The sequence below is a fragment of the Prunus avium genome, chromosome 1 (assembly GCF_965620075.1).
Source record: "Prunus avium chromosome 1, drPruAviu1.hap1.1, whole genome shotgun sequence".
Classification (NCBI taxonomy): Eukaryota; Viridiplantae; Streptophyta; class Magnoliopsida; order Rosales; family Rosaceae; genus Prunus; species Prunus avium.
The window spans coordinates 43,159,962-43,187,826 of NC_142284.1; the positions used below are offsets into that span (position 1 = coordinate 43,159,962).

General features: G+C 36.9%; 4 protein-coding genes across 4 annotated transcripts; 2 read left to right on the top strand and 2 right to left on the bottom strand.

The window, feature by feature from the left end:
* Positions 1–109: 109 nt before the first annotated feature.
* On the top strand, positions 110–3,478 carry LOC110744269 (transcription factor bHLH30-like). Its single transcript, XM_021944233.2, has 2 exons — positions 110–1,240; positions 2,027–3,478. Exons 1-2 carry the CDS (start codon positions 653–655, stop codon positions 2,519–2,521), a joined length of 1,083 nt encoding a protein of 360 aa, XP_021799925.1. The 5' UTR covers positions 110–652; the 3' UTR covers positions 2,522–3,478.
* A 3,383-nt stretch (positions 3,479–6,861) lies between these two features.
* LOC110744268 (uncharacterized) lies at positions 6,862–12,678 on the top strand. Its single transcript, XM_021944232.2, has 14 exons — positions 6,862–7,217; positions 8,077–8,167; positions 8,294–8,378; positions 8,509–8,578; positions 8,945–9,014; positions 9,491–9,560; positions 9,670–9,715; positions 9,813–10,062; positions 10,150–10,355; positions 10,479–10,553; positions 11,078–11,138; positions 11,280–11,360; positions 12,142–12,221; positions 12,324–12,678. Exons 1-14 carry the CDS (start codon positions 7,081–7,083, stop codon positions 12,400–12,402), a joined length of 1,401 nt encoding a protein of 466 aa, XP_021799924.1. The 5' UTR covers positions 6,862–7,080; the 3' UTR covers positions 12,403–12,678.
* Positions 12,679–15,667: 2,989 nt separating this feature from the next.
* Positions 15,668–19,141, bottom strand: LOC110744276 (leucoanthocyanidin reductase). Its single transcript, XM_021944244.2, has 5 exons — positions 18,782–19,141; positions 18,523–18,663; positions 18,164–18,401; positions 16,359–16,562; positions 15,668–16,270 (listed from the first exon to the last, which is right to left on the bottom strand). The coding sequence occupies exons 1-5, from the start codon at positions 18,983–18,985 to the stop codon at positions 16,008–16,010; spliced, it is 1,050 nt and encodes a 349-aa protein (XP_021799936.1). The 5' UTR covers positions 18,986–19,141; the 3' UTR covers positions 15,668–16,007.
* A 3,428-nt stretch (positions 19,142–22,569) lies between these two features.
* LOC110744273 (GC-rich sequence DNA-binding factor-like protein) lies at positions 22,570–27,824 on the bottom strand. The gene is made up of 6 exons (XM_021944239.2): positions 26,476–27,824; positions 25,877–26,044; positions 24,885–25,561; positions 24,403–24,685; positions 23,873–24,159; positions 22,570–23,148 (listed from the first exon to the last, which is right to left on the bottom strand). The coding sequence occupies exons 1-6, from the start codon at positions 27,676–27,678 to the stop codon at positions 22,956–22,958; spliced, it is 2,811 nt and encodes a 936-aa protein (XP_021799931.2). The 5' UTR covers positions 27,679–27,824; the 3' UTR covers positions 22,570–22,955.
* Positions 27,825–27,865: the final 41 nt, after the last annotated feature.

The following is a 27,865-nucleotide window of genomic DNA, read 5'->3' on the forward strand; positions in this document are numbered from 1 at the left end:
AGGAAAAGAGACTAGCAGTACTCAACAGACTATATATTTAGAGTGGTGGAAAGGGTGCAGAGAGTCACAGAGACCACATCACGGTTAGAGAGAGAGAGAGAGAGAGAGAGAGAGAGAGAGAGAACAAAAGAGAGAGAGAGAGAGAGAGAGAGAAAAAAAAGAAAGTGAGAGCAAAAAAAAACAAAGGAAGCAAAAAGATACCAACAAAGCACAAAGGAAAAGGAAAGCTCAGTTGAAACCAAGGATAAAAAGGGTCATCACCCCCACAAACACAAAGCCCACAAAGGCGTGGCAGATCAAAAAACCTACCCCAAGTGATAGAGATAGAGAGACAGAGAGAGCGAAGCACCAAAACCACAAGAGAGAGAGAGAGAGAGAGATAGCGAGAGAGCGAGAGAGAGAGAAAGCTATAGCGAGGGAGAGGGAACTGATAATCAGAAACACCAAAACCCTCCATCATTAAATCAACCGAAGGTTTTTGTCTCACATATATATTTTCTTTTCTCCCAATGTTTCTTCCTTGATTCCCTTTCATCCATTTCTCTTCAATTTCTTAGCTTCAATTAAAGCCTTATACTTTTGAGAAACTAATTGTTTAGAGCCCTAGCTATAGACATACACAACCACAATATATATAACATAAGAAGTGAAGATGATGTGTGGGAAGAAAGAAGATCAAGGGGAGTGTTCTCAGTCTGTCCAAAACCTACAAGCCTTCCAAGAACACTTGTTTCTCCAACAACAACATCAGATGCAACAACAACAACAACATCAGATGCAACAACAACAACATCATCAACAACAAGGTTTGATTTTCCCTCATGATCATCAAGCCCCGCCGCCAATCTTGCAGCCATGGACTCTCCCTCCGATCCACTCCTTCAACCCATCAGCCCACGACCAGTTTCTTCTCCCAACTCCTCCTCCTCCAATTCCATCGTCATCATCCTATGCTAGTTTCTTCAACCGAAGAGCTCCTCTCCAGTTCACATATGACGGTTCAGCATCTGAACACCATCACCATCTCAGAATCTTATCCGAGACACTTGGACCCATGGTTCAACCCGGTTCCGCCCCGTTTGGGCTTCAAGCAGAGTTGGGTAAGTTGACCGCCCAAGAAATCATGGACGCCAAGGCTCTCGCAGCTTCTAAGAGTCACAGCGAGGCCGAGCGGAGACGAAGAGAGAGAATCAATAACCATCTCGCCAAGTTGCGCAGCTTATTGCCCAGCACCACCAAAGTAAGTTTATACTAAAAATAATTATCATATTTATATATCACTGAAAAGAGAAAAACAAAATACTCATATACAAGTGTGATATTCATGCGTGTACAACATGTTGTGTTTTATATAGGTTGTGACATTATCCCTTTTTTACTTATTTGTTTTATCATGATCCGCTATACATAGCTTTTCCAATCTAAGATCTTTGTGGATCTTCCTAAGATTCTAATTCGTCCCTCTAGGATTATGCATGCCTTCGATCAAGAGTCTCAAGACCTAGCTACCATTCATTAGAAATGAGCTACATTCCCTTTACGAATTAGCTTTTTCCATCTTTTTGCTGTTTCTTTTGGTTTCTTCATTCTGAGTCGTGTGGTAGTTCCGAGGTGAGAAGTAGAAAAAGAAAAAAGAAAAAAACGGAAGAAAAGGGGAGGGAGGGGAGGGGGAATAAGGGTAATGTCGCTGGGTTGATATGATAAAGAGGAACCATGGAGCAGTTAAAAAGCTTCCCATGGAAATTTCTTGCCGGATATATCACAATATATCACCCATCAGTCAAACCATGTTCGAGAAACTTAAAGCCAGACAAACTAGCACCCTTGTCAGTCAAAATATGCACCCATCCCATGCCGTTCCTTCAAAAACCACGCCATTCATTAAAATACATTAATTAAGTAGCCAACTTTCTTAATCTTTTTTTTTTTTTTGGTTTCAAGTGCATGTAAATGCAGTATCAATCAAACATCAAATGTCGAACAAATATCAACCCAATACTTTTGTTTTGTTTCTGATGATATATAGACGGACAAAGCTTCCTTACTAGCAGAAGTAATACAACATGTGAAAGAGCTGAAACGGCAGACTTCTTTGATCGCGGAGACAAGTCCGGTGCCGACCGAAATGGACGAGCTAATCGTCGACGATGCGTCGGACGAGGACGGGAAGTTTGTGATAAAAGCCTCGCTGTGCTGCGAAGACCGTTCAGATCTCTTGCCCGACCTCATCAAGACACTGAAGGCCTTGCGCTTGAGAACACTGAAAGCTGAGATCACAACGCTGGGGGGACGTGTAAAGAACGTGCTGTTCATCACTGGAGAAGAAGAATCGAGCAGCAGCGGAGGGGAGCAAGTGCAGCAGCATCAAGGGCCACATCAGCATCAGCAGCAGCATTATTGTATCAGTTCGATTGAAGAAGCGCTTAAGGCTGTGATGGAGAAGACAGGTGGGGAACATGAGCAGTCTTCTTCTGGAAGTGTTAAGAGGCAAAGGACTAATAACATCAATATCCTTAACTGAAACACAGACAGGTCTCTTTAACCAGCTATTATTATCAAGGCTAGTTAATTAATCTTCTTCTTCTTGTTGTTTTTTCTTTCGGTTTTTCTCTTTTTGTTTTTATTTTCTTAGTGGGGTTTTGGATTTTTTCTTTTCTTTTTTTGGTTGGCGTGTTTGGTGTGGTGTATTTCCGTGAGTGAACAAATGGGTAATGATGGTGTGGTTTGTGTACTACCTGCATTGCTCCGAAAAAATAGATGAGAGAGAGAGAAGATGAACTTGGTTTGTTATTTAGGAAGGGAAAAAACAGTGAAGGATCTTTTTCGTGGGGAGAGAAACCTTATATAAAACCCAAAGATAGAAACCAAAATGCATGATGGAGTGTTGCTGTTTTGATTTGATCCGGTTTGAACTCAAAGCTGCAGTTCTGTTTTTGTTTTTTTCCACTAGTTTTGTTGATCACTCTCTATCTAATCAGAGAATTGATCAGACTAGTTATAGTGTACTGGTGGAACTATGTAGTGACGACGTAGTTTTGTCATATGGTACGTAATTAATGTTGTCCCCACAACACATTGGCCACCACTCACTGAGACTCAGCAGCAGGTACCACTCTCTTCCTACAATTCGTACGTGCAGAGTTTTTTTTTCTGGTGAAAAAGAAAAACCATAAAAACCCTAACGAGCGAGCGAGCGAGGCATGCATGTTTCAGTTTCATCAGAGCTACCTAGCTATATGTACATATTCTACTACATAAATATATGCCTTTTGTATTTCTCGTCCTCTTTGTTTTTGTCATTTTTTGGAGTTTTACATATGTGCTTGGTAATTGGTACGTATATATACTACATATATATGATGCAATGTAATGTCTGTAAGAACCCGCATTGCATATAGAAAATATCTTCTTGCTTTTCTTTTATTCATTTTATGCTGCAATTTAAGTATTATTTTTAATGAATTTATACTTGAAAATATATAGAAAAAGAAACAAATCAAGGGTTAACGATGCATTACCCGACAGTTACTGCAGTGGTGTTGGTTAAAGGAGATGCAATTTGCAGGTCGAAAAGCTGTAATTAGATATGTACCTAATATATATATATATATATATAGATATGTAGTTCATGCAAAAAGAAAATGTGAATGTTCCATATATAATTTTCTATTTTCTTTGTGTGGGGACCTTAAAAAGAAAAACCAAGAGCAATAAGAGTAGCTTAAAAAGAAAAAGAATGCATGTATATCATATACGCCTATTCTGCATGATTCTTTTACTCGGTTAATTATGTGAAGCGTCATTTGGGTTTCCATTAATTTTATGTTCCCGTGAGTCGTGACATAAAATAAATACACTTTTCACGTTAATTGGGTTTCCATGAATTCTTTTACTCGGAAAAAGCAGCATTCAAAGCACTGACCGGGACAATTTGACTGTGCCAATACAAACTGTTATGACAACGTCATTGCATTGCATGCCCATAGGCTATATAGCACCAAGAAATAATGAGGACTGTGTCTGTGTGAATCTTTTTGTTCATGCAAACGATATTGACGAATGAACAAATCCATGGATGGATGAACGCTCGTTTAGATTCATGCAATTTGCCTAAATCTTTGACAACCTTACAAAGACGCAAGTTTAGATTCATTTTAATTTTAAGTGAGAAAAATAATAATTAAAAGGACGTTAAAGCCCTTGGCTTTGCGCTCATACTGGGCTGGGCTGCTTAAGGCCCTTCACCTTCGGGTCAACCTCATCCAATATTTTATTCGACTGGTGAAAACACGCTGACGTGTTTAGTGACGAGTATGTGACGGAAGCAAAATTCAAAACTTGGCAATGGCCAGTCTTCAATCTGCTACAAACCTTTTTGTTTCCTTTGCCAAATCCAATCAGAGATATTTAGTCATATACCCATTTTTAGCACTAAAATTATAAATAAATTTTACACCATTTAATTTCTATAATCAAAATAATAAAAAAAACCCAAAAATTGATAACTGATCCCATCGAATTTAATTTTGATTATTAAATTACTTTGATGCCCTATTAAGTGTTTTGGGCTTTTTTATGAGGTTTTCGGGTTTAGTTTGTTTTAAGAAATCAATGACAGTTTTGTAATTTAAAAGCATTTAAAAGAAGTTAAAAGCCTTTTTATTGGGCTTTGGGTGTGTTTCTAAATCCCATTTCATATAGGATTTTTTTTATAATTTGGGCTCCTATATTGAGTATAATAGTGAATCTCCTTAATTAAAAATCCAATTATAATTAATAGGAGTTTTTATTTAAAATGAATTTTTTTTCCTTTTGCCTTCTTTTGTATTTTAATTCAAATATCGTTTTATTTCATTGCAAATATGACTCCAACCCCTTTTTCTTTTCTTGGACAAGTGCATATGCTCTTAGAGCATTTCCAAGGGAGATGTCAAATGTAAAATGTTAAATTTGAATATGATGGCTTATGTGGCAATTTGACACTTTGGAAAAAATTAAACTCCACTGAAATGTCAAATATCATGTTATTTTATTATATTTTTAAAAGCAAATGGGGTACATATAATGTATAAAGTTTTAAAAGATAATAAATAATAATGGGGTTCATAATTAAAATAATATTAAAATAATGTTTGACATCAAACCTTTTGATATGTTATTTTTGACATATCTCTTTCAGCCTTTAAATCCATATAGGATTTAACTACTTGGTTGGAGCAACTTTAACTTTCAATTTTTACTTTTTTATATACATGTAGCAATTTGACATATCAATTAAAAATGCTCTTAGAAAATAAAAGCACATGTTTTTTTATTTTATTTTATTTTAGCTTTTCATCACTCCCCCCTATACCTATAGTATTTGTAATTTCTTACAATATGAATTTTTTTTTTTTTGGGAAATACAATATGAGTTATGTATAATAATAATAATGTGTTTGGTAATTGGTCTAAAAACAGCCCAACGCTGTCTCTTCCGAGTTCGTACAATGGGGTGGGTGAGGAAGCTTCCTCGTAGGCCCAATCCTTAAGAATAGCAGACCATCAAACATGAAACCCAAATTTCTTGAGATGGAATGGATCAAGGAAATGAATGTGTCAAATTTTACTATATTTTTTGACTGTCTAATAGATAAATATGGGTTATTTAACTATGTAGGTGAAGCTGGGTCGTATCGTATGGTAGAATTCTATATAAGACCCTTAGATGAAAGACCTATCTCCTAATCGTTTGATCAAATTAATTAATTTTTGGATTAAATTGATTAATTTGATTAAACAATTAAAAGATAAAGCCTCATAAGGCCCTCACTCTAGAATGACTTAGGTGGTATGTTCGTCGACAACCCCATCCTTCTGTTGTTTCTTACGTTTTTGACCTTGTTGGGTAATTTTTGTGTTTTGTTGGGCTTTGTTCTCTTTAAAAAAATTGTTATTGACACTTCAAAAATATTATTTTGCACTCCACCTTATTGTAAAAAAATAATAATAAAAAAGTACATGATGATTTTTTTTTTTTTTTAAGTGCCAGTAACAATTTCCTCAAATTTTCTCACCCTGATATTCGTTTCTGGTATTAAAGAGATGAGGTTTGTTAAGGAAAAAAACTCATCTTTTTTGGGTCTGTTATCTCTTAAATATATTCAATACCATTTGTCCATTTCAGGGGGTGGATATATCATATATGTATTGACTCGAATAAATCTGATACATTCTTTCATTCAACTATTCTTGTTCAACGACAACAAAAATAAAGTTGTGTTCTTAAAAGAAAAAGAAAAAGAAAACTGGATTTGACCACTCAATTATCAATTGATTCGTGCATGATAAACAAATGGTTAAAGTAGATGCTGCAATCAAAATGCCAATGCACCAATCAAAAGAACCGCAGGCTGTGCCTGCCATCTGTACTTCCAATACCAAGAGATCTTATCCGCTTTAAACCATCTACCCAAAAACTCATAAATATCCAATTACAGATATGTCACTAATTGCTTTATAAGTACTTTACGTCACTAATTTCCAGCCTCCCCAATGCTATTAATAGAAGAATATATATAAGAGGTGACAGAGTTTCGCGAGTATTTTATAAGACTCACTCGCATCAACGACTGAAAATTACTCACGACCTCCTCCTAAATGATTTTGTGAAGCATTACTTATAGAATAGGTGTATCCTTTTTTTCCCTTTTATTCCACGCGGACAATTTTAGCCCATCCTACCCTGGTCTCATTACACACAAATACGAGGGTAGTTTCGTCCACAACTGTTGTCTGTCGTAAGCAAACGACTTGGGCCACTTGGCTTTTAGCGTGAAAAGTAAAGTGGAGGAGGAAATAAAAAACAAAACAAAAAACGCTTATACCTTATACACACCAGACCACCTCGAAGAAGAAGTCTCCTTTTGTGTCTTTTTCTCTCAAAAGTTTAAAACCTTCGACAGCTTCTGCTTCTTCTTCCTCTTCGCTCCTCGCTCTCTCTACTGTTTGTTTCCGTACAGTCCCTGTAAATCCCTTCTCTGTAGATAGAAGAGATAGAGAAAGAGAGCCTCAATTTCTGCGTACAAATACTTTCTGGAAATGTTGGTTCCGCGGAGAGTGATGACGTGGAGGTCGGTGGCCAAGTCTCTGCAACCTCTTCTTGCCCATGCCTCGCTTTTCACATTCACGATTTTCCTCGTCCTTAAACTCCACCATGCCGTGCGGTACCATTGGTGGTTCGTAATTTTCTTTTCCCTCTGCTTTTTCCTTTTTTGTGTTGTTTTTGTTTGATTGCCGAGAAACTGAAAGAAAATAAAGGGAAAAAATATATGGAATTTTCATAAGCATTTAATTCCGCGAGGGAGAGTGTTACATACTGTAGTTTCTGCATTGTTCTGGGAAACTAAAGGTGCCTATTTTGCGAGTTTATGAAGTTTTTACCTTTGTGGGTTCAAATTTCTGTATTTCTAGGTGTCTTATGGAGTTAATTGCTGAGAATCACACTCAATTTTCGAGTAAAATATTTTTTGTGTGTTCTGCTTGGCAATTTAATATTTATTGTATTGGATATGCATTTTCAGTGATCATGGAGGGTTGCTGCTTCATTGAGCATAAACTGGAGATCTTTGATTTTTATGTTTTTAGTTAGGTTTTCTTATGCTTACTGTTTCAAATTCTTACATGCACTATATGATTTTGGTTTGGAGATTTCATAACTCGATGAAGCCATTTTGCAAGATAATTCAAACTGACCAATGCACTACCAAACCTTTAAAAACAGAGTTGAAAACATACCTGTTCACCACGAACTTACCAAGTTCTAAGCCATTCATTTATTCATGGTTGTAGCTGAGCAGTGAAGATTGTAGAAAGAACCATTTAAGGTCATCTCATGCAAGAAAGCTGCATGATAGTTTAGGTTTTGTAGCTGTAATTGTATTGAGGGTTCCAAACCTCTTTGGTGAAGCATAACTTTCCTTAAAAAGAAAAAAGAAACCCAATGCTCCCGAATGATTCCTCTGATTTGTCTACTACATCAACTGATGTTTTTGATATTGGTTTAATGTATAATGTTTTGTTGTCTTAAAACCGCAGGATCATATTTTCCCCTCTGTGGCTTTTCCATGCAGTTGTATCACGAGGCAGATTTTCGTTACCTGCTCCAAAGCTGCCTAATGATCGCAACGTATGAGATACTATTTCCAATTTTTTTTCTTTTTTGGATTTTTCATGTTTCCCACGTATGTGTGTTGTAATGTTTTTGTGGACGATCCAGTTTACAAAACAGTAAATATTTCTTTCTTATGGACAGTGGGCACCTTTTCATGCTGTCATGGCGACACCGTTGCTTGTCGCATTTGAACTAATGCTTTGTATCTATCTTGAGAGCAGATATGGTATAGAGGCAACATACTTAATGACAATCATCATTAAAACCATGTTTCTTTTCTTTAAACATTTATACATTTTGGTATGTAGATAAATGGATTATCAGATGTGTCACTAATTCCTATTTTTTGTGAACAGTTGTAAGCTTGAAGATTGTCTTTGCACCTTTGGTGGCGTTGGAACTCGCAATTCTATTTGATAATATCAGGTGTCTATATTTGCGTCAATAAGTTTTATTTTTCAGGTTACCCCCGCTCCCGATACTACTTTTTGACTAATCATTGGTTTCAACCCTGTAATAGTAATTGGACCTGCTTTATGACAATCTGGAGCAGAGTCCTGATAAAATCCATTGAGACATCCAGATCGTAGATTAATGAATTATCGTAAAACTTCACCAAAATTTTATTCTATGACTTCCGATTCTATTGCCAAATCTTAACCTTCAACTTGATCTGAAAATTCGCGTTACTTAAGTTGTTCTATAGGGCTATGTATCTTGTATTTTACAATGTAATGTTTTGGTTTAGTAAATTGTACTTCAGCTTAAGTAATTAATGTTTCTATTGTATAGGATGTGTAAGGCTCTAATGCCTAGTGATGATGAGCACGTGAGTGATGATGTGATATGGGAAACGCTTCCTGTAAGTTTGCCGCTATTTTATTATAGAAGGATTGAGTTGGAATAGGTATTTCTTATTGTTATTAGGCTTAAATGAATTCAATTCTTGAGTATGATTTGAAATGTTCGCTTCATCTATTTGTTCTGGTCACCTAGTTGTTTGTGACTAAGAGGATTGCGGTTATTTTACAAGTAACTTCTGTTTATATTGTAAGCTGGAAAAAATCTAAACATGAAATTATGTGGCATGCTGAAAAGTGATAGTTAAATCTGTTTTTGAGAAAGAAAGAAATATTAATGGCAGTTAAGATCTTTTCGTCCTCTAATAATATGTGTGATGGGTAACTAAAGTAGCATTATCTGTACACGTAGTGAATTTAAAGATAGTAATTGTTGTGTGTTATTTTCCTTGCCTATGTAGTATTTATGGAAAAAAAAAATTATGGCTATAAACTCCTTTATACTTTCTATGCTAAATTACCAATCTTTGGTTTCCAGCACTTCTGGATCTCTATATCCATGGTCTTCCTTACTGCTGCCACAATATTTACTCTTCTAAAGATAAATGGTAAGTTTTGGTTCTCTAGTTTTGTACTTGTATTTAATGACACGTATTGCAATGATATGCATTCATCTCTTACAATATATCCTGGCCTGATACTTTATTCAACATGCAGGTGATATTTCTGTTTTAGGCTGGTGGGACTTGTTTATTAACTTTGGGTACTGTTGCATTTGTGTTTACGATGATGTTTGACTATTAATGTTTAGTATTCTTTGTCTTCACCTCCTGAAGTAGCTTCTAAATATCCTTTTACAGAATTGCAGAGTGTTTTGCCTTTCTTGTTTGCACGAAGTGGTATAATCCAGCTATTCACAGACATGCTCACATTCAAGAACCATGTTCACCTTCAATGACTATAAGATACCTTGACTGGAATAGTGGCTTAGTAGTTTCTTCAGATGAAGATCAAGACGAGAGTGCAGTATGCAGCCTGCAGGATATTGGTGGACATATTATGAAAATTCCTCTAATCTGTTTCCAGATCCTACTCTTTATGCACTTAGAGGTGTGTTCAAAGTTTAAACGATCTATCTGGTGATAGTTTTGGAGTGTTCTCAACAAGTCATCATCTTAAGTACATTTATCATTTCAGGGAAGACCATCTGTTGCTAGGCATATCTCAATTCCAGTTCTTTTCACTCCTCTTCTTTTACTGCAAGGAGCCGGTGTTTTATTTGCTGCATATAGATTAACAGAGAAAATTCTTCTTTTAGTACATAATGGAGTTTTTTCTGGAAGATACTTGGACATAACATCAAAAGTTCGTGAGTATTTTGGGTTCTTTCGCCATGGTTCAAGGTAAGGACTTATTTTTAGAAATAGAAATTTCAAATGATCTTTAGAGATCTCTACTCAACACAAACTTTAAACAAAATTCAAGTTACCATGTAGTCATTGTTGGTTAAATCTTCCTGTTGGCAGGTTTTTGGGTTGGTGGTCGATTGACGAAGGAAGTCGAGAGGAACAGGCTAGACTGTATTGTGCAGGGGCTTCAGGGTCTGTGATTCCCTTACTCTTCATAACTGCATTCATTTTCTGCAATATTTAGGCAATCTTCTTCCATGCCTCCTGCTTTCTTATTGAAACAATATTAAAGAGTCCTTGTATTCTCTCAATTAGAAGTTCTAAGTACCTCAAAATGTTGTATAGATGCTGCACTATGGTGCGTTCTCGTGTGGTGAATATAGATGCTTGATTTGCAATTGTAATACATGACACACTTTATAACTGGAAATACAAATATTTTAAGCTTTGTGTTGTTGCAATTCCCTGAATTTCTACAATGTTCGTTAATGCATGAAAATGCTTTCCTACATGTTTTCTGAAATAGAAACATTGTTGGGATGTGTTGCAGTTTTGGTTCTAATATGTGTTGTCGGTGTTGTTGCAACTTGCCTGCATGGCTTTCTAGTAGGTGCTGTTGCATAGATAGATATCTGTTAAATTGCATGAAAATAGACGTATCTTGCAAAGTAATACGAAGTTATCATTGTCAATCCTTGCTCTGATCTTTCTTTCAGGTATGACACTTTTTCACCTGATATAGTGAAGAAGTTGCCTAGATCGGACCTTGTTCAGGAGGTGAACACTATTTCTGATTCTCTTGGGTCATGGTTGCCTCTTAATTGAACAATTTGTCTTGGTTTCAGCATTGTTTTACTATCTAATTGATATTTGAGACATGTAATATCAGCTTATAATATTTCTGTTTTCCTATCTCAGATTTGGAAACTGCAAGCTGCACTCAGTGAGCAAACAGAAATCACAAAATTTAGCCAGCAGGAGTATGAAAGACTTCAGAATGTAATGGTTCAAATGACTTGTTGTTTTCCACATAATGAGTATACGAATATTTTCCTGTTGATTTCATAAATTTCGTTCCTAACAACTCAAGTCAACCACATCAAACAATTGGGTTAGCTACATGAGTCCTTCTGTGATAGAGTCGTGAACATAAATTCTTTTCCCCACTTCTCCAGTCATGAGCCAGTCTCCATTACATCTTGAATAATCTCGTTCCTACCTTTAGTGGTTCTTTTTATAACCTATTGATTTAGCTTTCAAGAATCATTATACTCAAGAAGCTCAAGAGTGAAATGTCATTTAACTAAAAACCAGTGAGTTCTGCTGGAGTAGAGAATTTATGAGTAGAAGGTCTGCACAGACCTGTAGTTCCAGTAGTAAGATGAATCCTGTCCAATCCCTGGCAATAACAAGAAGTAGAATCACTCATCAGTTCTGATTGTTTCTTGTAGAAAAGGTGACATCTCTCCAACTACAGAACAGGTCAATGTACCTCAAAAAGTTCTTTTGTTCCTTAATTTGGTTATTTTCCTTAGGTATTTGTTGCTGTTCTTGACACAAAAGAGTATTTTTTATTTTTTATTTTCCTGTATTACTCAACTCTACTTGCATAACAATTGCTTAGATAAAGCAAGTTAATACATTTTCAAACTGAAGACTCGGTATTGAATGGAGAATTCTAGAAGAAATCAATTGAATATTATCCATAGTTTGTGCCACTATTCTTGTTCCAGTGTGAGGATCTAGTTTGGGGCTTACCTGTTTCAATTGAATCCAACAGGAAAAGATTTTATGTCGAGTATGCTTCGAGGAGCAGATTAATATAGTCCTCCTTCCATGCAGGCATCATGTTCTTTGCAGGTACCTTCATATACCTTTCACACCTAACTTGTTTTCACCATTTCATCGTAACAATTTACAGTGATTTTATTCGTCTTAATCTTAATTCTAAATGAATTTCAGCACTTGCTGTGCGAAGTGTAAAAAGTGCCCCATATGCCGCGTCACCATTGAACATCGACTGCCCATATATCATGTGTAAAGCAAGAAGACCAGCAGTTCCAGAACTCTAAAGTTGCTTGTGATTTTAGGTTGTGTATCAAGCAGTTGGAAGCTGGAAAAATTAGTTTTCTTTGTTCATGTCATTATCTTGTAGCATCATGCCAAAGAATTGTATATACACCCTCTTAGAGCACTTCCACCCATGGCAAGGGCTGTTACTATTCACATGAATAATGTCAGCCCTTACAAAGGCTTCTTGTGTTTTCTCCCATTGCCATGGTAAAAGGCAAATACTATTCACTTTTATTTTTTTTAACGGGAAAAAAAAAATCAAGTTTTAAAATTTTGGTAGGTACTTATAGAAAAAAATTTCAGAATTTTTGGTATGTTTTTTACATAACTTTTGATATTTTTTTTTCCATTCGATTGGAGAACAAACCCTGGATTGGACCCTCCAGGAGTCGCCACGTGACTTAGAGTGGGTAAAGTTGCGCTGATGTCATGTTGTTGTCAGCACAAATTTTTATTTTTATTTTTTAACATTGGCACGTGTAATAATAGGAACTGTAATAATAGCACCATTATATGAAGAAAATGAGAGAACATTATCATGTTGGTAAATTTGTTTCGTATAAGCTAAAATGGGTTTTTTTTTACGCCACATTTCACACTCCGAAACTATTCAAATCTTTATTTTAGAATTTTGGGTTTGAATATAGGCAAAGATTAGTTACTTAATAAGATATAATTGATGTTTGTGGCATTAGCGTAAGGCCATCTCCAGTTATAGGGCTAAATGTAGTTCAAGGCTAAAAATTTAGCCTTTAAAATATTAATTTTTTAATGAATAGTGCAAGGCTAAATTTTTCCATCTCCAGCCATGCATGGCTATATTTTAGGACTCTTCATATTTTATTATTTTGAGAAAAACTATGGTATAACACTCGTATATTCCACAACTATATATTGTTTAATTTAATTAAACTACAATTTAGAGACACTATTTTTTAATTTATATATTTTTTTAAACAAAATGAATTTAAAACATTTAAAAATATTTTAAATAAATAAATAAAATAACTTTTCAATCAATGGTTATGACCTCCAACAATCAGAAACCAATTATATATATTTTTTTAAAACAAAACGAATTTAAAAATATTTAAAAAGGTTATTAAAAATAAAAATAAAAACTGAACAACTAGCTGACATCATCAATGATGTCAATGCGCCTTTAATATTGGCCGTTGGATCTGCAGTTGCACAAGATGTTTTGTGCTCTTACTCATGCGTGATACTTTCTCCTCTTGGAAAGCACATGCCAACCCACAAAAAATTTTGACATAGGCCAAAGCTGGGCTACATTTGGCCTAGTTGAAGGGCTAAAGGGCCAAATGTGGCCCTCCAAATTTGGCCAAAATATTTTTTAGCCCATAGCTGGAGATGAGTTTTGCATTATTTTAGGGCTATATTTGGTCTATGGCCAACAGCTGGAGATGACCTAAGTTGCCTGAAGGAAGCATCTTGAGTCATTTCTCCCTGTGGGCTTGCTCGGGTTGGTGGGCTCCACGCCTTGCCTGTGCTTGCTGTTGTGCGCTAGGCAGGGCCTAAGCCCTATCTTACCCGGGCTGGGTCCTTGCGGTGGAAGTGACCTTATACTAACCGACTACACTGGAGTTGGTTGATATTTTCTTGTCCATATCGTATGTTTACAATTTGTCAACTCAGGAATGAGAAAGTGAATTTTGGAGACGTTTTCTTATCCATATCGTATGTTTACAATCTGTCAACTCAGGAATGAGAAAGTGACCATTTGAAAAGTAAAAAAATTTGGTTATCAAGATTTTTTTTGGGTTCATGTTTGTGGCTGCAAATTGAACAATGCTTCTTTTGGAGATTCTGCAATAAATATTTAAGTTAGGGATTGGTTATAGACTTTTAATCTCAATTGTTGGATTGCATTCATTAATTTTGGTTATCAAGATTTTTTTTTTGGGTTCATGTTTGTGGTTGCAAATTGAACAATGCTTCTTTTGGAGATTCTGTAATAAATATTTAAGTTAGAAATTGGTTACATACTTTTAATCTCAACCGTTGGATTTCATTTAAGAGACTATTAATATATTTAATGAATGCAATCCAACAGTCAAGATTAAAAGTACGTAGGGAAATGCTAGCAACCTTCTCTCTAACCTTCTTCTTTGGACCTTCTCCCTTTTCCTAATGACAATATTTTTAATTTTAAAAAAAACATTAAATTGTATTTCCATATATGCCTTAACAAAAATTAAAAAGTCCAAAATCCTTTGAGTTTTCACAGCCCGGCCCGATCCCAAGCCACTCCACCCATCCAAGACACAGCCCAATCTCTCTCGCTCTCACATTTGTGCGATGAGAAAAAAAAAAATCCAAGATTTTTGTCTCTCTCTAACCTCTACAGAACCTTTGCTTCCCAAATCATGAAATTTCAAACACTTTTTTTTATAAACAAAACCAAATAAAAATAGAAAATAGTGCTTTGGTGGTGAGATTTGAGAAATAAAATAAAAAATTGTTCAATTACAAACAACAGAGAAAGCAAAGGAGGTGGGAAGGTGGGGGGAATATGTGGATGTTGTTTGGTGGTAACGAGGGGGAGAGGAAGTGGGTTTCTTTCGTATGCTTGTTTGGGTATTGGTCATGGGTCATTGCTGGGTATTAGTGTTTGCTTCCATCCAATTTCTAATTTGAAGTAAGATATCTCAAATAGGACCCCTTTTAGAGCATAAGGAAAATTACTTTATATATCCTTTCATACAGAAATGTGATAATGAATGACCAAAATATAAGTTTGTTAGTTTAGATAAGTTTTTGAATCAAAACATTCAAAATGGAAAAAATAATATCGTTATATAATCTTTAATAATTTACATGTAGTTGCTCATATACATGTAACTATAATATGTTGATAAACAAAACACCTCTAAACGAGAAGTTTTGATTTAGACTCATGTCAATCGAGATCTCACAAATGTATAAAATCTTTGTTATGTTTTGGGTTGGTAAAACATTCCCATCATACAAACCCATATGTGGAAACGAATGACAAAACCAAATCACTTGAATAATATTATACAAATCAAAATAAAGCAATGAAATATTCCAAATTGACATGAGGAGAGAAATAAGAAAAATGAGGCCCCGCAATGGATTAGGTAAGTTTTGTTTCCTTCATGTTTTCACTTTTGGTAATCATTAGTGAAGAAAACAACAGTGGTAGTACAAATTGAAAAATAAAGATGATAGTACAGACAAAGTTCTGTAACTTGTAGTAAAAAGCATGGTTGAACTTGAAGATCCATACATGAGGGAATAAATCACTCTTTACATACTATTACATTGAATTATCAAATAATCATAACAAACTGGATACTTTAATATTTCAGACGATATCCAGTTTCCTTGTCTAGAAACCAAACAATCAAATTAGCATGTGTCTTTGAAGACAGACAACATGGTAAACCTCCATGCTAATTTAACATATTCACCCCCAAATTGTTGGACAATTTGTAATGTCCTTTATTTTTGGGGGGAGGAATAAGACCAAAACCCCCAAAAAAAAAGTAGATGAATATGTCTTGGGTGACAGAGAGTCTGGTGGGTAGATCAAGCACACGTGGCAGTGACAGCCCTGGTTTCAACAACTGCATTAGTTTTGTTGGAAACTTTGTTTTTCTCTAGCTCTAGCTTGTCCTCCAATTTGAGAAGAAAGTCATTGAAGCACTCATCCAAGGTCCTGAAAGATTCTCCTGGGTAAAGAGTCCCAATCTCCACATCGTGAGGGCCCTCCACAGGGAAATTGATCTGGCAACCTTTGATAAAGATATCGTGCGTGAATGAGGCCACTATACTTTCCGGTATGCGGTTCTCTGCAACAACAACAAAAAATAACAACGTTAATGTCATAAAACAAGAAGAAAGATAAAGTTTTGATCACAACCCAAATTCAGAAATGACCTGCAGCAATGGTTAGTAGGTCATCTTCAGTGATGGTAACTCTGGGAAGGGTGCGGCCAATTTTCTTCTCCCACAGGGATGCCAGCCCATTGATGTCGTATAAATTGGAAGGGGGTCGAAAATGAACATTTTTGTTGATGGTTCGGATGTCTTCCACCGTTTTTATTGTGAACTTTCCAATATCAGTGCCGTCTATAAAGTAGGCTGTGTATAAAAAAGATAAACAATAAACAATAGGCTGTGTTTCGCATTCTCCATCACTGCATTACAATAATTTAGACTATGGAGATTCAATGTCAAGAAATATGATGGTTGGTAAAGGAGAGGGAAAATACTAGAGACACCAACTTTCTAATAGAATATGGGACCCGTTGTATTGGCGGGCTTCACCTCTATTAAAGAGTTGGTGCCCAAGATGGTGCCCAAAGTTGATGCTTCTAGCACCACCCAAAGAAAAGTGACAGCTCGAAAAAGCATTTAGATGTGTGTGAAGAGTACTTATGTGGTGGGCCGGGTCAAGCGTGACCCAAGTTTGGATGGGATGGCCCATTGGACACTAAGTCTTGGTTTTGAGAGAAATTATTCTAATCACATCACTTTGGTGTATCATCCAATACATATACAACATTTGTGAAATTATTTTACAATTTATTGCCTATGATACGTGATTTACCAAGAACGTCCAAAAATTATTCTGGTTTTGGGAAAGTGGACGTGTTTTAAAAGTGAACTTTTTTTGTAAAATCAACAAAAAGTCAACAGTTTCCGTCTTATGGATGTGGATTGATGGCCCAACCCTACTGCTGCACCCAATATTTGTAGATGTGGACAAAATAAAGAAACAGTTATTCGTTGGTGCCATTCGTTGCAAGTTTAGGCTTTGTTGGACCATACTAATGATGTTGGACCCTTCATTATAAATTTTTTTATAAAAAAAAATTAAACATTTATCACTTTCAATAAATAAATTAAATGACTCTGATATTAAAAAAACATTATAAATTAGTGTTAGTGTAACACAAGATATATTTCTTATTCATATAAACAAGTATTTAACTAGTATTGTATTGATTGACTAACGGTTGGTTTTGGAGTGATTTTAGATAGACCAATAATCACTTCTCCATATAATCACTTTAGGTGATTTTAAATAATTTTATAGAGAAGCACACCCCATAATCACTTAAAATTACTTAAAGTGATTTATATGGAAAAACACCTCTCATTTGTCCTAATAACAAAATTGAAACACAAGTTAAAAATGGTTTAGTTTGTTGGAATATTGTACATAGATTTTTTTATATTTTTTTTTATTGCTGGGACTTTTCCTTTTTTTTTTTTTAAATGTTAACTTTTCTTAATTTCATTTATTAAAACCTTAATTCATTGTAGGGTAAAATAGGAAAGAGAAAGAACAAAAATGATTAAAAAATATTTTAAAAAACAAAAGGAAGTGTAAGTAAACAAAACATGAGTGGTAAAACCAGCTCTTTTCAATTTAGTGGTTGAAATTAAAAACAATTTTTTAAGAATATTACCAAAAGTGCCACATGTGCTTGATCTACCCATCAGAATATTATTAACAAACGATTTTTCGTTAGCTAGCTTTTGCTTTCAGCCCTCTATTTTTGGCAAAGAATTGGAGGACAATACCCAGAATGGGTATTCTCCAAACCCTTCAAATAACCGTGTGTTTGGTGGTTAAAAAGGGACTTCTTCGATATTATTTATGAGTCAAAACATGATAAGGCTTACGAATCGGTGCAGCAACAAAAGAAACCCAATAATATGTGTATCATACATACCTTTAACGCTGCCATCACCATAGATTTGGAACTGATCCAACGGTGGAAGAACCTCAGAAGGATGCTTGTTGTCGAAGTAGGGCCAAGAAGCAATGGAATTGCAGCAAATGTAAGTGTAGGGCACCCCAGATTTCTCAACCCACCGCCTGACTTGACGCTTCTCCAAATACATGGTGAGCCCTGGTTCCACCGGATCAGCCCTGTCCACATCGTGCCCAAACTCTGACGGCAAAAACCTCTGCAACACAAATTTTGTTGCATTACTATGAGAAAATGAAATACACATTGACATATTTAGTTACATTCTTTTTTAAGGTTTTATTATATATGTGTATATATCTATATATATATATATATACCTTAATTGTGCCAACAGCTTGAATGGCCTCAACCAGGGTGATCTGGTCCAATATTGTTGCACCACCCACGGCTGATATTACCACCTCAATCTCATGCTCTCTTAGCAGTTTCTCCATCAGTGCCTTATCAGAAATCACCCCCTGAAAATTCTCAAAATTACAAACACATGTTACAAAATCAACAAGAAAAATTCGACCCCAGAAAACGAAAACAGAGAAAAACATAGACACCTATATTTATTCACACACAGACACATACTTGTAAGATTATAGCGCCTCTGTCTTTGAGGGCTTTGATGATGTCAGCCTTAGAAGGGTCAAGAGGGCCTGGCCGGACCAGAACATAAGTGGGTTGGCCAGCATCAAGGCTAGCTTCAGCCACAAACCTCCCGATGAAACCAGTAGCACCAACAATGAGGATTCTGCCATTCTTGGCTGCAGAAACACAAGTTGACACAGTCATGGCTGGCTGCTGGCTGCTCCTATAGCCCTTGACCCTTTTGTTATTTCTTTTCAAATTTTAAGTCTTTTTCCCAAGTAACTTAAAATGGAGGGCCTTTGATTGATATTTGGCTTATTAAAGCCTGACACGATTTGGGTGTGCAAGTGTGTGAAATATGTGATTCTATATAAGTATATATAGAGGAGAATAATATGCTACCATATATTTTCGTGTACGGGTGATTTGAATTTGTTTTTATTTAACCTATAAGGAAAAAGGCATGGCTGGCCCTAATTTATATTTCATCTACCCTTCAAAATATAAATTTTGGTGGTGTATATCTCTGATCATGATCGAGTGTTTTGAAGTGTAGCTAACTGCTCTGTTCCCATGCGTTGACTGATAGCTGAGCTATATAAAACTGACTCTGTTTCTTTATCCTTTTAATTTAGGCACTGTTTGTTCATGAGGTTAAAACAATTCCCAGTTGGATTCCAAAAGATTTGCTTTATGTCCATTGTCAAATCTTGGATCATTAACTTCCAAGTCCGAATTCACTGGAGCTTTGACATCAAGAAACCTTATATTATTGGTATTATCACAGTCCAAAAATGAGTTCCTCTCGATCATGTTCGTGTAACGTGTTGTGCATTCTAGAAAGACTAGGGAGGAGGAGTTTGAACAGCACAAGAAGGATGCTTAAACTTAATTAATAAACCCCACACTTTTAGTAATTGCGTACCAAATTCAAAGTCCCCATGCCTTCATATACAAGCAGAATGCTGCTAATTATGCGCGTCGCGACGGCTTGATCCGAAAGATAGAGCCTTAACTATCAAGTGACCTCACTAATTCAACAAAAATTGTTTAAACATCACGTTGATCTTGTAACTTAAAAACTTGATTGATAATCACATGGGCAACGACGATCATCTAACTAGATCCTAAATTTCTGTTTCTGTTTCTTTTTATTTTACAATCCACAAGGGCCATGAGTTAGGGGTCACTATCAAACCATCAATAAACAAAAATTATGAAATACAAAAACTAAAACGAAGAAGCCATTTTTCTTCAGTCTTTGTTTGAGGCCCCACAACCACAAATGGAAGTTGGCAGTTAGCTCTGTGCTCATCTACAAGTCTGCCAGGGCTTTGAGTTTGCACTGAATGAGTATAAAGTTTTGAGCTTTTTGTGATTTTACATTTGCACTTTCAATTTGAGTGCCGCATTATCAACAATGGTTTCTTTTCTTCAAACGTGTGAAACGATAACAACAGAGGTGGGGCTTTCTCACTATCCAAACAGAGCAGGGTCTGAGGAGATTGCATTACATTTTAATTTCGTCTAGGAAATCGTTTGTTTTTTTTGGGGTCAACTTCGAGGAATCTTATTTACAGATTTAATTTACTAGAATCAATAGAAAAATAGCTGAAACAACAGAAGTTTTCACTGACCCCAACAAAAAAAGTAATTTTTTCCCCTGGGAAATAGAAAAAAAAACTGTCTGATTGGTTTGCACAACCCCTAATTTAAATACGCACACAACTCAAAACTAGTACTGCACAAAGCACACACCTTTGCCACGTCTCAGCTCTGCTTTTCTTTTCTTTTTTCATAATGATTAAATGGTTAATTAGTCATCATTGTGGGGTAAACAAATTCACCATCATTTAATTAGTAATTTTTTGAAGCTTCCAAGTTTCAACAACCAAGGGCATGCAGTCATATGATCATCAGCACCTACACATCTTCACGCACGGGTGCGTCAAAGTTACAGTTGAACCTTGTTAGGTATGAAATTATAACTATCATGCTTATTTTTCGTTGGAAGACCAACAAGATAAGAAAACGGCTAGACACTTATGCGGCATTTATATTACATGACAATTCAACCTTGTTAGGTTTTCGAGTTCAGGTTTTTTATATCAGCAAAAGGTATGGAGAAGGAGCTCACCAACTAACATGGTGAATTGACCAAACACACGACGTGAATGAGAAGCAAAAGAATGAATTTTATTGAACTGATAAACTGTAGATTTATTTGTCCAATGAGAACAATATGCAAGCACCAATCCACATTACGATCTATACATGCTCATTCTTTGTTTTAACCTTTTTGTTTTGTTCTAACCGAGAGATTCTTAGGTGTAATAATGTTTCTATCTCTTTTATCATGTGAACAGTCAGAAGACGATAGAGATAGACAAATATAATTGTATACAAACGGAACCGGTGATAGGGCAATATATATATATCTTCTCCATATGCAGACACATGCATGTCATATGTCCTGGTCTAACACAAATGCTTATTCATGATCTTGTCGGATCTTACAAGCTTCATAGGGATGAGTGCAGACCATACTTTGAATTAGCTGTTCATATTTGGCTTGTTGCATTGGAGCATTGACATTCGAAGTCTTAAGTTCATGAATGAATAGAACCCCCGATCCCATGCATGATAATGTACAGAGCAACTTGAAATTTTAAATGTCACTCGCTCTACTTAATTAATAGAAAAATATGGACTTTACTTGTTCTAGTGTAAGGGGTTAAGAAAGAAAAATGGATAAAGAAAACGAAAGAGAGCAGAAGAAGAAAAAGAAGAAGAAGAAGAAGAAAGGCAGCAGGTCTGCAGTCTGCAGCTGATGAGCTGGGAATCTGGATATGTAGGGAGAGGTGGGACAGATAGAAATTGCTAGAATATTAACACAGCAGGTGGCATTTGGTGAAAATTATTGTCAAAATGATCAAGCAGCTGATTAAACATATTTGAAACCGGAAGCTTGACCAATTAGTATGGAAAGATAAACCTCCTTAATCAGCATGGAGAGATAGTCCTATTTAATTAATAGAAATTTCAAGTGTGCTCAACCAATCAGCATACAAATCCAAATCCTAATCCACTATCTTTTTCGTAATAAATATTTTAATTACTCGAATAATCAGCATTCGAATCTGACATGTGAAACTGGAATCTTGATAATTAAGTTTAGAACCCCCCAAGTCGTGTTGTTTACATATAAGAACAAGACACAATTATTACCCCAAACAAAGGAGACAATCTGAAAGGAGATTAGTACGATATAAACTATTAGAACCTACTATCCGTATTGTATTGGAAATACGTATATATAAAACTAAATTATTAGAACCTACTATTCGTATTGTGACATTATTGGAATATATATACATACATACAAAAATCCTCATTTAGGTTGCTAGATACACGTGAAAATGGGTTTTTGTTGTAAAAAAGTTATGGTTGAGGTATGATGAAGTAAAAAGTGCTTGCGTTTTTGGAAGAGCAGGTGTGATTAACAATCCTAATTAAAAGCCGCCACTCACCTACTTATTAAAATGTTTATGGTGAGGGTTAAAATAAACTGACGTGACAAGACATGATGCACCACCAATCTCAATTTTCTGCATAAACTGGTAGATCAGATGAACCAACTAGGATTTAGGTGCAAATTCAGAAATACTACCTACAAAGTGGGTGTTATGAAGTCGTAATCAAGAAGCCCTATAATTCAATTTTAGGCAAAATACGTCGTCTCTTTCTCAGCCTAAAAATTTTGGTCGAATTTTGCAATCTCATCAGGGTAAAAGCAGAAGCGAAATAACTACTTGAAATTTATCCCGAAAAATTCACAGATCGCTTCTCTAAAAAATTTCACATCCTAATTCCCTTATGAGTGGGACGAAATTGAATAAGAACGCAGTAGAACTAATGCTACAGAGCACATCTACCAATGGGGCAACAATCAAATAAAAGGGCCTGCTTGAACGGCTCGTTCCTTTGCTTGATATATAGTATGTCCACCGATAACACAGGGGAGAGAAGCGCCTCCTTGAAATTTAGGTCCAAGATTTGCACCTGGTGTTTGCTCAAAGTGCCTCTCTAGACGGATAGCTCAAAAATGTAGCCGTGACCTTTGACTTTTTTTTTGGGGGGGCCTCTCTCGAAATCTCTTCAGGCTTCTAACAATTCATAATGCCTCCTTAAGATTGAAGGTCCTAGTTATGTCCCTAGCCTTGTCATACTCGTTCAAGTCAACCAACATTTTCTTCAATCTACGGGCAAGTCCACTAGTTTCACTTTGTGTCACACCTAGCGAATGCTTCTTCTCCAGAGTCCTTCCCAGTGAGAGCACGTAATCCACCAGTGATTGCAACTTACGGCTGCACAATGTAAGGAAAATGAGTAGAGAGCATTGAACATGTAGTTAAAGGCACTATATTGTAGACAAATATCAGTTTATAGAACTCATCTAGTGGTTGGAATATAAAACTTAAGGTTAAAACAAAAAACTCACATAAAAGGGAACTGACAGGGGAAGGGGGGGGGGGGGGGGGGGGGTGGGAGGGGGTGGGTTGTTACGATGTGCAACAACGTTTTAAGCTACACATACTAACAAAATACAATTAGATTTGACAGTTCTAAGGCTTCTAATTAAAGAAGTTTGCTATGTTATATAGGGAATGTAGAGTTGGTCTATGATAAACGCGATGTTCAACTCAACTAGTGTTACAATTTTCGTTAACCTCTGCAATACCCTGGATGCAAATGTAGGGACGACCTTCAACAAGGTGAGGGAGGAGGAGAATGGAAGGAAAGGAGAAGGCTACATCTGTTACCAATTTCAAGCACCAGATTAACTGGGGTTAAACTTAAAACATCGCATCCTTAAAATCATTAGTTTAAGTCAAGTATGCATAACAGACATGGGACACCGAAGTAACTATTTCAGAGCCAGATCATCATCCTTAACATTCACACAGCTAATATTAGTAAGCAAACTCATGCAAGGAAGTTTACTGTGTTAGTTGAAAGTGCAACAGGGGATATTTTGAATCGCAGGAAATTCAATATTATTAAAACACTATTGTCATTAGCAATACCTACCGGTCCCCTGTGACATTTGAGCCTGCCCACACCCCAGATAGAGAAGCAACAATCCTTTCAGTTCTTGTAATTGCATCATGAACATTTGCAGCAATGCTTCGAACATGAGGTAGAACTTTGCCACATAAGAGCTCTTCAATAGCAAGCTTCTCTAGAACTGGAAAAGCGAGGATTTCTTTCCACAAGCAGATGTTTTTCATCAAACGAACAGACAAACCGAATCGATATGCTGCAATCCGTGCCGCATTTGGCACTGTTGTCAATACAAGTGGGCTCCATGTTGGGACCTATAAATTGGAAATGATGAAAGAAAGAAAAAAGAAATGATATCAACTCAGTTACAATCTAGAGTTCACAGGTAGATAATTAAAACATAAGTTAGATAGCATTATTATTTCAATTGCATAAAACATAAATACACCACTTGCATAAATTATATACATTATGCAAAAGTATGTCAATAGCCAAATAGCAGTCCATATGCCTGCTTAAATGTCTTAAAACTTAGTTTGATAATCCAAAAGTTATACCGTAAGATTAGTGACAGCATCAGCCAGACGCGTACGAATAGCAACCAACAAATCTGCAAGAGCCTCACTAGAAGGCGGAACATAATCTGTTACCACACTTGTGGCAGCAACTGCATTCTCCGTCTCTCGTGTACTGAGAATGTCCCAGCAGTGAACAACTTGGTGATGCAAAATGGGTAATGCAACCTTTTCCACCAGATCAGGGACAAGGTTAGCATCAGCATCATCTGGTGCAAAATCACTTCCATCCTCCGGTAAATTATAGTCTGCTAACAATGAATGCCTGAACGGGGAAAAGAACTTATTAGAAAGATGGAACAAAGCAGAAGCACTACATCAGTGTGTGCTTCAGTGTTCTTTTATAAAAGATGTAATATGGCTAATGCCTCAACCAAGCAACCAAGCAGGCTACACCCAACAAGAGAAGCAAGTCTGTCTAGTAGGTGTGAAATATTTTGCACTTCAAATTTATGAACAAGTACCAGCTCATATTTAGAAAATCTGTTTTTTCACGGAGAGGATCCCACTTCACAAGCTCCAGCCTTACATATGGAGAAAATATAGCAGGAGCACTTAATGACATGTAAGCATCACGGTAGCTGGATGCATAGTCTCTCTTCCATTCTTCAAACCTTTCTTTGACCAATGAAAGTTTGGAATATTCCACGGCTGCATCACTGAAAACTTGAGCAGCAGTCTCGAGTACTAACTGGCGGTGTTCGTGGTATGCATTACTCTCACTGTCACTCTCATCGGTGCTTGATTCCCCTTCTATTGTTCGATGGGTACTGTCCACTTCCATGGATGACAGTCCCTTAGATTCGTACCTTATTTTCCTGTGTTGATGAGCCTCGGACCTCCCTTTCATATCCCTACGTTTCTGAAGGTTCATATCTCTACCAAATTCATCTAATTTCACTGGTAGATTTGTTTGTTCCCTCTCAGCAGTAGTTGCAGCTTGTGCTGCACTTTTAGCGGCTGCAATTATTTCGGCACTGCTACCTTCTTTACTGAAGATAGACATTGCTGCTTTTACAGCTGCTTCTACTTCCATCATTTCATCATCATCCGCGCTTCTTCTTTCCAAAGTAGCAGATGCACGTTGTTCATGAATTTTCTGCATTTCCTCTTCAAGCTCTTCTATCAAAGGAGCTTTAACCTGAAAATGAAGAATTACAGCAAAAGAAGATTAGTTCTGGTCAAATGATGTCCATACTGGGATTAAAAATTGAAAACAAAAGAAGAAACATAAAGTAGTTTTTAAACTGAAAGTACTATGGCACTACCAATTCAAAGAAGAAACATAAACAATATAAACTCCCCATGTATATCATACACCACCAATTTCCATTCTTCTTGTCTGTTTAAAAACCATAATCACCTTTCCTATGAACTTATACATATGTGTAAATGGGAAGGAAGAGAGGGGAGGGGGGGAATGATAATTCATGTTGTTATTTTGCAAATAGCATACCTGCAAAAAGTTACATAAGACAGAAACAAAGTCACGAAGCTTTTGCGTGAACTTATACTTCTCATCAGCAGCAGACAGAGACTTCTCGAGAGCAGTAATATTCAACAGTGAGGAAGACAAATTTTCATCAGTCTTAGTTAGTGACAACATGGTTCTGCCATGACTTTCCTGAGAGTTTAAAAAAAAAAAAGAAAAAAAAAGGAACAAATCATATGAATCAGAAAACATATTCTGAGTGGACAGTCATACATATGCATATGCTATCAACGCCCCAAAAAATGTGGATATATCAAGCAGAAATGAGTTACCGACACCGGCAGAGTCTTTTGTTTCCAAAAGTATGGTTTGCATATTCAGCTATGTATTCTACGGTATACCGTTGTTCTTAATGTCAAATCCCAAAAAAGCTGTTGGAAAGTGACAAATCTTTATTCTACACATAGCTTAAAAACATAACTAGTGAGCAGAAATTGACGTAGAGAGTAGAAGCCAATATTTCTTTCCATTATTAATTCCCATGAGACCTTGAAATGTCACTAAGATAAAAAATTTCAATTTTAAAAAAATTCATTTTTGACAAGAAGAGCAGTGTTTCATACCTTAAGCTTCATCATATTTTCCTCCAAAGCTTTCTTAGCAATCTCAGCTTGCGCCTTTATCGACATCACATTAGAACCTTGTGATGCTCCAATGGCCCCTCCTATACTTGGCCCAACAGGCACGCTCTGTACTGAACTATACCCCGCCATTGCGGAGTAAGTAGCCTTCAGTTGGGGCATACTCTGAACCACAGGAGCACTATTGCTGACCACGCCTATACTAGAACCATCATCCATCCTTTTTCCCAACCCTTTCCTGAACTGCTCTTCTTCCCAAATCTTCTCTTCCTCGTCGTCATCCTCATCACGGTCGATGCTTTCTTGCCTCAATACAGCATCCGCTGCCCTATCATCAAAATCCTCAAACACACCCTTTTTAGAACCCTCCATATTATCCCCAAACATGGCGATTCGACCTCGAAACTCGGGCTCCTCATCGCTCAACCCTTCAGCAGCGCCATGATTACTCCCTGAATCCAATGAAATAAAATCCGGGGCCGCCGCACTCGATTTTCTGAGCCGTTCCCTCTTCGCCCGAATCGCATTTATGGTCTCTTGATCAGGAAACAACCCAGATGAGCCCTTTGCCTTGTCAATTCCCATCGAGGCCAATCGGGCCTCGGCGTCGTCCTTGTCCCTCCTAAACAAACTAGCCCTTTCCTTCTCTTGCTCTTCATCGTTGTCGGAGTCCAACTCCCGGGCTTCTCTCAACGTATCGGAGATTGTGCCGGTGGGTTTGACAAGGCCCTTTAAAACAATGGTGGGTTCGGAGGAGGGTCGAGAGCTGGCTAGGGTTCGCGTGTTCTTCTGGAGCTCACGAAGCGCTTCTTTGGTGTAGGTTCCAGCTTGGGGTTGGACGTTGGAGGGCAGAGAAGTCGACACAGAAGAGGTATGAGCGAGACGGTCTTTGAGAGCTGTCATCTTGTGGGCTGAAGAGGGCTTGCCGAGACGAGAAGAGGGCTTATCGGGTTTGGAAGATGAGGAGCGAGATGGGGCTGCGGCGCTTTCTTCGTCGTCGACGAAGCTGAGGAGCTTTGGGGCTTGATTGTGTGGCTTCTTGGGCTTGGAGGAGGAGGAAGAAGAGGGCTTTGATGAGGATTTGACGGTGGGTATCGTCGCTGGGGTTCCGGTGTCGTTTGGGTCGTCGTTTTTGTCGTCATCGTCATCGGCACGGCGGCGGAAGTTTCTGGCTCTGCTGCTCATGGTGGTGATTGGGGATTTCGCAGAATTCGAACGGAGAAGAGAGTGGGAAAGCGACGAAGGGGAATTTGGGATTAATTGGGAACAGAAATCGCCGATTCGCTACTTACTTTTACTATTCACTACTTCCTACCCTAGTCTAGCCATTTTAGCGGACCCTAAAAAAATATTTTTTTTTGCTTTGTTTTTG